Source organism: Salmo salar, chromosome 01, assembly GCF_965601325.2.
Source record: "Salmo salar chromosome 01, fSalSal1, whole genome shotgun sequence".
NCBI classification, from domain to species: domain Eukaryota; kingdom Metazoa; phylum Chordata; class Actinopteri; order Salmoniformes; family Salmonidae; genus Salmo; species Salmo salar.
The window spans coordinates 163,447,579-163,460,234 of NC_138291.1; the positions used below are offsets into that span (position 1 = coordinate 163,447,579).

General features: G+C 42.4%; 1 protein-coding gene across 2 annotated transcripts in view; it reads right to left on the reverse strand.

The window, feature by feature from the left end:
• Positions 1–2,614: 2,614 nt before the first annotated feature.
• The window catches only part of LOC106568645 (fibrinogen C domain-containing protein 1), a 258,727-nt gene continuing 248,685 nt past the window's right edge, over positions 2,615–12,656 (reverse strand). For both annotated transcript variants that reach the window (XM_014139159.3, XM_014139143.3), the window contains 2 exons: positions 6,154–6,333; positions 2,615–2,941 (listed from right to left, as the gene is read on the reverse strand). In XM_014139159.3, coding sequence (XP_013994634.1) covers positions 2,679–2,941; positions 6,154–6,333 — 443 coding nt within the window. In that variant the 3' untranslated portion in view covers positions 2,615–2,678. The remainder of the gene's footprint in view (positions 2,942–6,153; positions 6,334–12,656) is intronic.

Below are 12,656 nucleotides of genomic sequence, written 5' to 3' on the forward strand. Positions count from 1 at the left end.
ATCTGACCACAACACTTTCACCCAGTTGTCCTCTGAATCATTCAGATGTTCATTGGCAAACTTCAGACGGGCATGTATATGTGCTTTCTTGAGCAGGGGGACCTTGCGGGTGCTGCAGGATTTCAGTCCTTCACGGCGTAGTGTGTTACCAATTGTTTTCTTGGTGACTATGGTCCCAGCTGCCTTGAGATCATTGACAAGATCCTCCTGTGTAGTTCTGGGCTGATTCCTCACCATTCTCATGATCATTGCAACTCCACAAGGTGAGATCTTGCATGGAGCCCCAGGCCGAGGGAGATTGACAGTTCTTTTGTGTTTCTTCCATTTGCGAATAATCGCACCAACTGTTGTCACCTTCTCACTAAGCTGCTTGGCGATGGTCTTGTAGCCCATTCCAGCCTTGTGTAGGTCTATAATCTTGTCCCTGACATCCTTGGAGAGCTCTTTGGTCTTGGCCATGGTGGAGAGTTTGGAATCTGATTGATTGATTGCTTCTGTGGACAGGTGTCTTTTATACAGGTAACAAGCTGAGATTAGGAGCACTCCCTTTAAGAGTGTGCTCCTAATCTCAGCTCGTTACCTGTATAAAAGACACCTGGGAGCCAGAAATCTTTTTGATTGAGAGGGGGTCAAATACTTATTTCCCTCATTAAAATGCAAATCAAATTATAACATTTTTGACATGTGTTTTTCTGGATTTCTTTGGTGTTATTCTGTCTCTCACTGTTGAAATAAACCTACCATTAAAATTATAGACTGATCATTTCTTTGTCAGTGGGCAAACGTACAAAATCAGCAGGGGATCAAATACTTTTTTCCCTCACTGTAAAGGATGATATGAAAACAGAATGTGTATGTAGCTACGTTAAAGGACTGTTATCAGAGTGTGTGTGTGTGTGTCTGTGTGTGAAGCAGCTTCTATTGACTATACATCTGATTGAGAAAGCACAGGCGTAGAATTTAAATGCTCAGGGGAGTAGGGGACTATTTAACCTTGTGGTCGTGGTGGCAAAGGTTAAAACATGCTCTACTTCCTAAAGGAACAGATGAATAACAGACGACCCTCTCTGTCATGACACTCCTGGCTCTGGAAGGTAGCAGTCAAATAACCTTTCTTCCTCTCGTTCTTTCTATGGTAGGCCACCAGGGGCACCTTGTCACTTCACCTCACTCTCTTCCCTGTATTTTCCTCTTTTCCATTCTGCTGCCTCCTCCATTTACCCACTACCAATGGGAACTTGATAACATTCATCATATCATTTTTACATAGGCTGTTTGTCTGACCTACTGGGAGCTCAAATGGATCACTGAAATGGACTCTTCGGGCGATTGGGAGAGTGATTAGAGGACAAGCACACTTGCATGCATACACGCAGACACTAACACACACTGCGACGTTACCATCTGGGGCACTGTAGAAGTAGTAACTTGGTTGGTGATCAGACTAAGTGCCCAATATGCTCCCTAATAGTCTCAGTCAGATGATTGAGATCGGTTCCCTCTTGTTTACTCATCCCTTCTTCCTCAGCCCTCCATAACCTCTCCTCCATCTTTCTTTTTCTCTGTATATTCCCATTTTCTTAATCTCCTTTTCATTTAGTCATTCCCTTCGACCCCTCTGTTTGATCTGTCCTCTCTCTCTCTCTCCCTTTCTCTCCCCCTCTCTCGCTCCCTTTCTCCCCCCTCTCTCTCTCCCCTCTCTTTCTTTCATTCTTCTGTCTCCTTTTATTTAAACCGTCCATTGTGTTGTGTCTCCTACTGAGTCTATCTGAAATAAAGGGACACTTAAGCAGTACTGTGGGTTGGGCCATTCTGACTGGTAGGCCAATGCAGCCGGGTCACTTTAGGTGACAGAGTTTTGCTGTGGTCATATTGTCTGTCTGTCTGTCTGTCTGTCTGTCTGTCTGTCTGTCTGTCTGTCTGTCTGTCTGTCTGTCTGTCTGTCTGTCTGTCTGTCTGTCTGTCTGTCTGTCTGTCTGTCTGTCTGTCTGTCTGTCTGTCTGTCTGTCTGTCTGTCTGTCTGTCTGTCTGTCTGTCTGTCTGTCTGTCTGTCTGTCTGTCTGTGTGTGTGTGTGTGTGTGTGTGTGTGTGTGTGTGTGTGTGTGTGTGTGTGTGTTCCAGCTGTAATGTCACATCTCTGTTTCCGACATATCATGAATCAGTCACTTGTTCTAAGGTCACACGGTAACGCCACGCTTCGCTGACTGGCAACAACGCAGCAAAGGACTGTAGGAATAGGACTACTGGTTACAGGGCACAACAAACACACAGGAGACAGGTCAAGGCTCAGAAGGAATAGACAGATAATTGACTAATAACTAGATATAAATGAATCACTAATAGAAAGAGTGAGGAACAGAGTGAATCTGACACATTTCCTGATCCAGTGAGGTCATGAGGTTGTTGGGATGGAAGTGTGTGGGGGGAGGGGGGCACAAAAAGCCTCAGCACAACACTAGTAGGCGATAGGGGACTAAGGGTAGGGGTGGGGCACATGAAGTTGGGCGGGGCTGGGAGGTGGTAGAGAGGGACAAGGGCTCCACAGGAAACAGTAGAGAATAGTAGTAAACCAATCAAAGATGTCAATGCTTTTAGTCAGTCAGTAAACAGTATCTGAGGGTATGGTTTTATTACTCTGAACACTTTCAACTCCTTTCCTCTGTTATTGCCTCATATACTTATTTGCTCTCGTCGCGCGCGGGTCGTATCTTCATCTCAGAGAACTTGAGGGAGTACTGCCAGCCGGTCCAGGTGGACCACTCGATGCCATCGGCATAGGAGGTGTGCTGCCCGCGGAGGTACTGTCCGTTCAGGTTGGACGTGTGGCAGTTACGGTACCACCAGGCGCCGTGGTAGAAGGAGGCACAGTTGTTCTCCGAGTGGTCGTTGTCCTTGTCTTTGGTGGTGAACTTCATCCCGTTGTGCTTGAGCAGAGCATCGCCTGTATGGTGAGGGGGAGGGGGTTGGTGGTGGAGGGTGGATTGGATGAGTGAAGGCCACATTTATGTTGCATTCATGTACAAACAAACACACAACCATATTTACATACACGCACACGTATGCACACACACACACACACACACACACACACACACACACACACACACACACACACACACACACACACACACACACACACACACACACACACACACACACACACACACACACACACACACACACACACACACACACACACACACAGTCAAAGGACAAGGATGAACAGAGGAGAAATAGAAGATAGATGGGAAGACAAGAAAGAAGAAGATAATTGAGAGAGGCTGATAAAATAGATTTCAACTTCTCAGTGCCTTGATTGGTCCTTCCTAGTTCAACTAATGTATTTGTCCAGAGATCTCTTACATCAGAGAGCAGCACTGCTTTCCCATTCATTTACCTAAATGACTCAGGATTTTACAATCAATAATTTCCATAAATTACGTGAGATCAGAGAGAGATGCCTCCTGTCCTTTCTAGAAGATCAGTCCTCATTACATAAATTGCTGTGTTACAACACTATGTTGTTTATTTATCAAAGGGCTCTACGCTGACCTTTTTATCCTTCTGCTAATATCACATCCCTAACGATCCGATCACCACACAACTGTCACAGCACGCACACACGCCCGCCCGCCCGCACGCACACACACGCACACACACACACACACACACACACACACACACACACACACACACACACACACACACACACACACACACACACACACACACACACACACACACACACACACACACACACAATGAGGATCTTTGTAGCTACAGCAGAAATAGAACTAAAGAGAGGTACATGACACAGTTAGCTACAGATGTAGGATATTAATTTTAGTCAGTTTGCTACAGCAGGAAATAATCCTGTAGCGGCAGGTAATGTGAATCATTATGTGGATTATAATTATTTGACATTTTTGTAAGGCTTGATGCATTTTTAGTTGCGGCAAATCAAGTTTGAAATTTCTAAGTGGAAATGACAAACATTAGAAGCCTTTTTAAAAACGTAACTACACTACAAGTTTGCATTTCCTGTTGTGAAGGAAAATTCTCAGGAAAAAAAGAGTGATCAAATTAAGATCCTACATCTGTATAGGCTACGGCTTTGAGCTGAATGTCATACTTGGGTGGTTGGCTTACTGTCAGTGGCACTGCACATGGGGATTTTGAGTGATGACATTCTGTACCACACAATAAACGATTTCAGAGAATAATGTACTTATTATTGGTGTTTCATAGCAACTCTTCAGGCTTTTGATAAACAAAAGGATACGAGTGCCTGGATGTGGATTTTTATATCAATCTACCTCTCCCTGTGTGTATTTCACTCTTTCCATCACTCCCTATCTCCCTCTCTATAATGCTTCATGCTGTGTCTGTGACCAGAGGGGGATAAAAACCCTCCTCTCCAGCATTTTTTTATAATTTTTTTTATTTCACATTTATTTAACCAGGTAGGCTAGTTGAGAACAAGTTCTCATTTACAACTGCGACCTAGCCAAGATAAAGCAAAGCAGTGCGACTGAAACAACAACACGAGTTACACATGGAATAAACAAGCGTACAGTCAATAACACAATAGAAAAAGGTGTTCGCTAGCAGCTCGTCTGGGCATCTTAAGCGTTTAGATCCCCAGGCTGGGTGTGGCCACTGCTACTCCCTTCTCCCCTCTAACCAAACCCCCCCATCCCTCTCTCAATTTGCCGTTTCCACGGTAACCCATGGTGCAATTAGTTCCAATAGGAGGAACGGCAAAACAGAGAAAAAAGATCAAAACATACAACCTCAACCCATCGTGACAGCATGCTGATGGTCACCGGATGAAACTAAATAAGGGGAGAGAGAGATGAACCAGGCTAGGGGCACTTAGAGTCTCATTTGCAGCCCGCTCAGTGTCACCTTGTCTGGGTAAAGGGAAGGGGATGGGATGGGCGGCTCCACTGAACACCATTAAGATCCAGCTGCTTCTAGCCACAATAACTACCTGTCTACAGATCTCAGATCAGAGGAAATTTTGTGTACGGTGTGTGTGTGTGTGTGTGTGTGTGTGTGTGTGTGTGTGTGTGTGTGTGTGTATATGTGCATGTGTGTGTGTGTGCGTATTTGTATGTATGTGGGTGTGTGTGTGTGTGTGTGTGTGTGTGTGTGTGTGTGTGTGTGTGTGTGTGTGTGTGTGTGTGTGCGTGCGTGCGTGCGTGGGAGAGGGGCAGAAGAGTGGTAGGTGTCTAAAACAGTCATTGAGGATGATAATAACAATTATTGTGGTACTAAGAGGGTACAAGGATACGGGGAGAGGCATTCGTATGCTGCAGTGGGATTCAAATGTCCAACAGGCACGTTGTCAGTTGAAGGTCAGTTTCATTGCAGTAGGAAGAGAAGCTATAAGCCATTTAAACAACCGATCTCTCTCTCTCTCCAAAACCTGATTGTGTCCTCCTTTACCCTCTCTCTCTCTCTCTCTCTCTCTCTCTCTCTCTCTCTCTCTTTCTCTCTCTCTATCTATCTCTTCTCCCGCGTCCTCTCCCCATCCCTCCTCTCTCATCTGTCCCCCTTCTCTGTCTGTGTGCTGTGCCAAGCGACCCAAAGGTTCTTAAAATTTCTTCTTTGTAGCGACGGGCGTGAGACAGTGTTTTGTTTACGCTGCAGGTCAACCACAGTAATTCATTGGGTAGTAATTTATTCACGGGGACGGGGCACTGGGTGAGATGTGATATTTGGGGAACAGATAGATACTCGTTGTCCCCCTCAGTCTGTCTGTCTACATTGTTAAATCATCGGACACTAACACAACACAGTGGGGACCAAAACCAAACACTTCCCTCGATCTCTCCCTCCCTTTCTGCCTCCCTCACTCCTCCCACCCTCATCCCCTCAACCCTTAACAATATTAACAAGACTACTGCAGATGACACAGCAGATATGACGATAGATAGAGTCAATGCATTGCTGAGTTATACTTGTACTTTTTGAGGAGTAAATCTGAGGCTTAAATGTTTTAGTGTTTGGGGTGCTTTACCCTTTGATCGATGTCTAGGTCTACAACGACCTAATCCATGATTTGAATCAAACATCAATGTTACGTTTTTTAGGTATATACTTTATTGATCCCCAACGGGAACGGGTCAGTCAGATATAACCAAGTACCTGCGTTTCCGGAGTAATCTCCAACTGTCAGTGGGTATCCATCATCATCCGGGTCCACGGAGAACAGGCCCACTCCAAAGGTCTCGTACTGGGCATAGGCTGTACTGTTGTCAAAGTCCTCCAGGTCAATCCTCAACTCATAGTTACCCTGGATGGACAAGGCATGAATCTGCTTCAGCCCTGCAGAGAGAGAGAGAGAGTGAAGGAGAGAGAGAGAGACAGAGAGAGAGAAAAAAGGGATGGGAAGAGAGGGAAGGAAGGAAAGACAGAGATACAGAGAGTGGTAGAAGGGGAGAAGAGAGGAAGAGAGGGAGAGATGAAGAGACAAAAATGGAGAGAGAGAGAATGAATGAGAAAGGAGTGAGAAAGAGAAGGAGAGAAAGAGAGAAGGTGTTAGAGGTGACCAATCAGAGCCCCTCCCTGAGGGAAAGAGACCCCCTTGTTGCTCAGAGAAAACCCCACCGAAGCCATTCAACAGCTTGGTACTGCACCGTGCGTCTTCCACGAAAACAAAAATCCACTTAATTTCCCCACCTGCCAGTCAGTTCCCAGAAGTCACCCTGCTACAGTAAGTGAGAGGTCCCCTCAGTGCAACAGGATGCTCGGTCTGGATGCGTTAACCCATGCTCTGTCACATAACTTTAAAGACAGCAGCTGGGTCCTCACAAACCAAGCACTGAAAGTACACACTCTGATCAACACACACGCATGCAGGTACGCACAAACATACACATACGTTAAGTGTGGAATACTATGACAGCGTGTGATTAGGGAATTATATAATAAAGGAAAATGAATAAAGAATCCATCCCTGAAACTTAACTGATTAGTAATTAATAGTTATGTAGCATGTGTAATGAATAATTAAAGTACTGAAATTAAGTCCCATAAGGTCTAGTAGAAGACCCGGGAGGAAGGGAAATTAGTTAGACTAAGGGAACTGTAGACATGTGTTTGACCCGACCTGGAGAGACTTAGGAGAAAACAGGGAGTAACCTTCAAGGTCCCCCTAATCTCAGGGGAAAGGAACAGGCAGCGCTGGATAGTGATTACAAACCTTGGGAATTAGTCAAGGCTTATTGATTGTTAACCTTTTGGGGTATAGGGGGCAGTATTTTCATTTTCGGATGAAAAGCGTGCCGAGTAAATGGCCTAATACTCGGGCCCAGAGTCAAATATTTGCAAATTATTAGTTGATTTGGATAGAAAACACTCTGAAGTTTCTACAACTGTTTGAATGATGTCTGTGAGTATAACAGAACTCATATGGCAAGCAAAAACCTGAGAAAATTCCAACCAGGAAGTGTGGAAATATGAGAATTGTAGTTCTTCTTTTGAATCCCTATCGAAACTACAGTGTCTGTGGGGTCACGTTGCATTTCCTAAGGCTTCCATTGGCTGTCAACAGCCTTCAGAAAGTTTTTCCATCATTATCCTGTTACTGGGCAGAGAATAGTAGCTCAGTCAATGAGTGGACTGCCTATGGACAAAGGACTTGGTGATGCGCGAGCCTAACAGCGCGCCCCTCCTTCTTTTTCTTCTTGAATGAATATGCTATTGTCCGGTTGGAATATTATCGACGTTTTATCTTAAAAATACCCTAAGGATTGATTGTAAACAATGTTTGACATGTTTCTACAAACGGTAATAGAACTATTTGACTTTTCGTCTCTGGTACTGCACTCGTACCAGAGACGAAAAGTCAAATAGTTCTATTACCGTATGCCTTTGGATAGTGATTTGAACGCACAAACAAAACGGAGGTATTTGGACATAAATATGGAGTATTTCGAACAAAACAAACATTTCTTGTGGAAGTAGGAGTCCTCGGAGTGCATTCTGACGAAGATCAGCAAAGGTAAGAGAATATTTGTAATACTAATTCAGAGTTTTGTTGATGCCAGAACTTGGCGGGTAGCTGAATAGCTTGCTTCGATGGCTGAGCTATGTACTCAGAATATTGAACAATGTGCTTTCTCCGTAAAGTTATTTTGAAATCTGACAAAGCGGTTGCATCAAGGAGTAGTGTATCTATAATTCTTTCAATAACTGTTGTAAATTTTATCAACATTTATGATGAGTATTTTTGTAAATTGATGTGCACATTCACCGGGGGTTTTGGTGGGAATACATTTTCTGAACATCATGCGCCAATGTAAAATGCTGTTTTTGGATATAAATATGAACTTTATCAAGCAAAACATACATGTATTGTATGACATGAAGTCCTATGAGTGCCATCTGATGAAGATCATCAAAGGTTAGTGAATATTTTAGCTGCACATTTGGTTTTTGTGATGCATGCCCTTGCTTGGAAAATGGCAGTGTGGATTTTCTTGTGAAGTTTATGTCCTAACATAATCTAATTTTATGCTTTCGCCATAAAGCCTTTTTGAAATCGGAAAATGTGGTTAGATTAACGAGAGTCTTATCTTTAAAATGGTGTAAAATAGTTGATTGTTTGAGAAAATGAAATTATGAGATTTTTGCTGTTTTGTATTTCGCGCCATGCTATTTCTGCTGTTGAATAGTGTGGGATGGTCACGTCCCACCTAGCCCAGAGAAGTTAATTATTATCATTGGGATAGAAAAATTCCCGTGACAGCTTGGTCCTTCGATAGCCGGAACTCAATACCTGCTCCTGTCGTTCCATGGAGAAACCAAAACTGTGCACGGGCGGATGAAATATCAGTAGATTAAAGACCTGGCCCCTTGCTGAGGGTTCTTTACAGGCCGGTGGTGAATTGGTATACGACAGAAGCGGTGACGAGATCCTACCAACATTGAAACCTCAGCTGCAAAAAAATAAGGTCAGTGCTCTTTATTCACGGATTTGGGGAATAGCACCTGTATGATTGCATTAAATGTTGAAATGAGTGATGTAAGAGTGAAAGGCGGGAGTGTTTATAAAGGATTTTAATGTACTCTGGGTGTTAGACGCTGGTATATCCAAAGGAGTTTATATCTGGTGACCTGTCTTTAGGATTTTGTGTGGAGAAAAATGTTTTAAAGGGAACCAAGTATTCTGTGCAAATGGAAGATTGGAATCGGGTATAAATCCAAACAGGAGGAGGAGGGGTCCGGAATGACTCCCCGGTATCTGTGGCCACAACCAATATAAACTAGCTAAATGTTGAGACCTTAAACGTAAAATTGGTTGAAAGACATTGGCACAAAACGTAAATTGTAAGGCTAAATATAGTAATATAATTATGAGGGAGGAGGTCAGAGACATGATTACATTAATGTAGGTCGCCTGTCTAAATACGCCTAGGATGGGATGGTCAGATCTTCCGGAGGCGCAAAGATAGGTCTGATTATCCATTGAAGGAGGGAAACCTAATATAGCGGAGTGAGAAACGTGATATTAACGAGTCAATAATTGCAAGGAACGACAGAAAAATAAGCTGTTAACTAGGGCTTTACGAACCCTGGAAAATAGCTTATAGTCGTAGACGTATGTGACCTAATGTCCGATTAAAAGTCACCTCTATAGATAAAGTTTCAAGAAAGAGATACACATAGCAACACATAGACACATTGGGAAATTTCCACAGGGGTAAGAGGATGATTGCGTGTGAGATAGATATATTGGTCAAAGGCCATAAAGTAACGACGCAAAAATGGGCTGTTGACCAGGGCCTTAAAACCTCTGGGTAATAGCTTATTGTTGGATACATGTGAGACCCAATAATCTATCAAAAGTCATAAAAGTAATTATTCTAAGATCCTAGAGGAAATGAACAGTAGGTAGAAGAAGAAACATAGACACATTGGGAAGTTTCCACAGGGGTAAGAGGATAATTGCGTGTGAGATAGATATATTGACCAGTCAAAAGCCATAAGTAACAACGCAAAAATGGGCTGTTGACCAGGGCCTTAAAACCTCTGGGTAATAGCTTATTGTTGGATACATGTGAGACCCAATAATCTATCAAAAGTCATAAAAGTAATTATTCTGTGATCCAAGAGGAAATTAACAGTAGGTAAGAGATACACATAGAAGTAATTGAATCAAAGTTTTAAAAAGCACATAGAATAAGAAGATAATTATTTGCGTGTGAGATAGATATATTGATCAGTCGAAAGTCGCAAGGAACGTCATAAAAATGTGCATTATTTATGGTCGTATACGTGTGAGATATAAATAATGTATCATGTATCATACAAATAATTATTCTGAAATTAACGGTAGGTATTTTTCAAAATAGGTTAAGGATAATAACGGAATAAAGCACACACATAGAGGTTAATATCATGTAAATATAGATTGTGAGAAGAAGCATAATAACTACGATAGTAATTGAACGAACATGAGTAGTAAATCCTCTCAGATGGAGAGGACTCCCAAGGCCCCCACAGAGACACAGAAAGGAGAACAGGATTTAGCAACTTTATTGAGAAAGTGGATAGAGGTGGAGAAAGTCGAGAAAAGTGGATAGAGACAGTCAAAAGAAAGGGGGAGATAGATGCTTTAACTATCACAACCCGGGTCATTTTGCTAGAGATTGTGAGGCACCGTGTAAACACTGCAATAAAGTAGGCCATAATCACTGAGACTGTAAAAAGAGAGAACAGGTTGAGTCAGAGCATATAACAGTAACAATCGGGGTAATTGTGGTTAAGAGAAAAAAAAATGGACAGGATCAGACGATAGAAAATGTTTCAATTGCGATGAGACAGGACATCTCGCCCGGGAGTGTAAGGCTCCCTGTAAACATTGTGACCGAGTAGGACACAACCACTGAAATTGCAAACATAAGGGGAAGGACAGGGGCGACAATTGGGAGAGAAAGAGTGAGGCAGAGACAACAAGAGCTGGATTAAGGAGAGTAATCGCAGGAGAAAGGCTTAGACCTTTAAATTAGGGCTATTTTCTGGAAATTGTATCGGTAGTACGTGCCTAATTTTACGACTACAGACAATTATAAATAGGGTTATAAATAGGGTTATTTGCGAGGAGTCTCCATTATTTCAATAGCGCGTTGGTGCTCCAGTTGTAGAATTTGTTTCCTAGCCTACCAGTGGATTAAATTACTGATTGTAATTCAACTATTGGTATGTTTTGCCTGGAACGATACGGTTGTTAGTGTTTGTTTAAGATATAAACAAAACACATTTTATATGGAGGATGGGACCCACCCAAATAATTTGGGTTCCTGGATCCTTTCACAGCATTATGAGGCTGCGCTGAGACAATGACTTATCAATGACCCAAGCCCAGCTCAGTTAATCCTTACCATTGTGTTGCTGAGTCTTCATATACATTATACCAGGGGCATTGGTAGACACAATTTAAGTAGCCTAATTGATGTCCCTCTAACTGCCCTGAATGCCTCTACTGATCCTACTGCTAATGTATGCAGCAATCATGTGCCTATGAACCAGATTTATGCTGTTAGCACTGAGGCGGTGTGCCCTAGTAGGAAGTCCACTGTGTGCATCTCACCCTGCACTAACATACAGTAAATAACATTGAAGAATATCTACTACTGCTGCTAAGCTTGCCAGTAAAGCAATGAAAACAAGCAAGCATCCCAGAAAAGTGCTCAAAATAGCCCACGTTAACATATGTAGCTAAAGAAACAAGGTTAATGAAATGAATAACTTGCTAGTAACAGATAAAAGTAATCTCTGAAACTCACTTACACAATACCTTTGATGATACAGTGGTAGTAATACAAGGTCATAACGTTTACAGAAAATACCAAAATGCCAGTGGTGGAGGTGTTGCTGTATATATTCAGAGCCACATTCCTGTCAAATTCGGAGAGGAACTCATGTTAAATACTGTTGAAGTAATATGGCTGCAGATTCATCTGCCTCACATAAAGCCCATTCTTATGGGAAGCTGCCATAGACCACCAAGTGCTAACAATCAGTATCTGGATAATGTGTGAAATGATTGATAATGTATGTGATAACAACATACAGGTATATATTTTCTGGGTGATTTAAATATTGACTGGCTTTCATCCAGCTGTCCACTCAAGAAAAAGCTTCAAACTGTAGCCAGTGCCTGCAACCTGGTTCAGGTTATCAGTCAACCTACCAGGGTAGTTACAAAGAGCACTTGAATGAAATCATCAACATGTATTGATCACATCTTTACTAATGCTTTAGTAATGTGCTTGAAAGCAGTATCCAAATCCATCAGATGTAGTGATCACAATATAGTAGCCATAGGAAAAACAAAGTTCCAAAGGCTGGGCCTAATATAGTGTATAAGAGGTCATACAATATGTTTTTTTGTGATTCCTATGTTGTTGATGTAAAGAATATTTGTTGGTCCGTGGTGTGTAATGTGGAGCAAACAAACACATTTATGAAATTGCGTATCCCAGTTGCTAATAATCATGCACCCATTAATAAATTGACTGTAAAAACTGTTAAATCCCTGTGGATTGTTGAGGAAATTAAAAATTGTATAGTTGAGGGGGATGAGGAAAAAGGAATGGCAAATAAGTCTGGGTGCACAACCGATTGGCAAACGTACAGCAAAT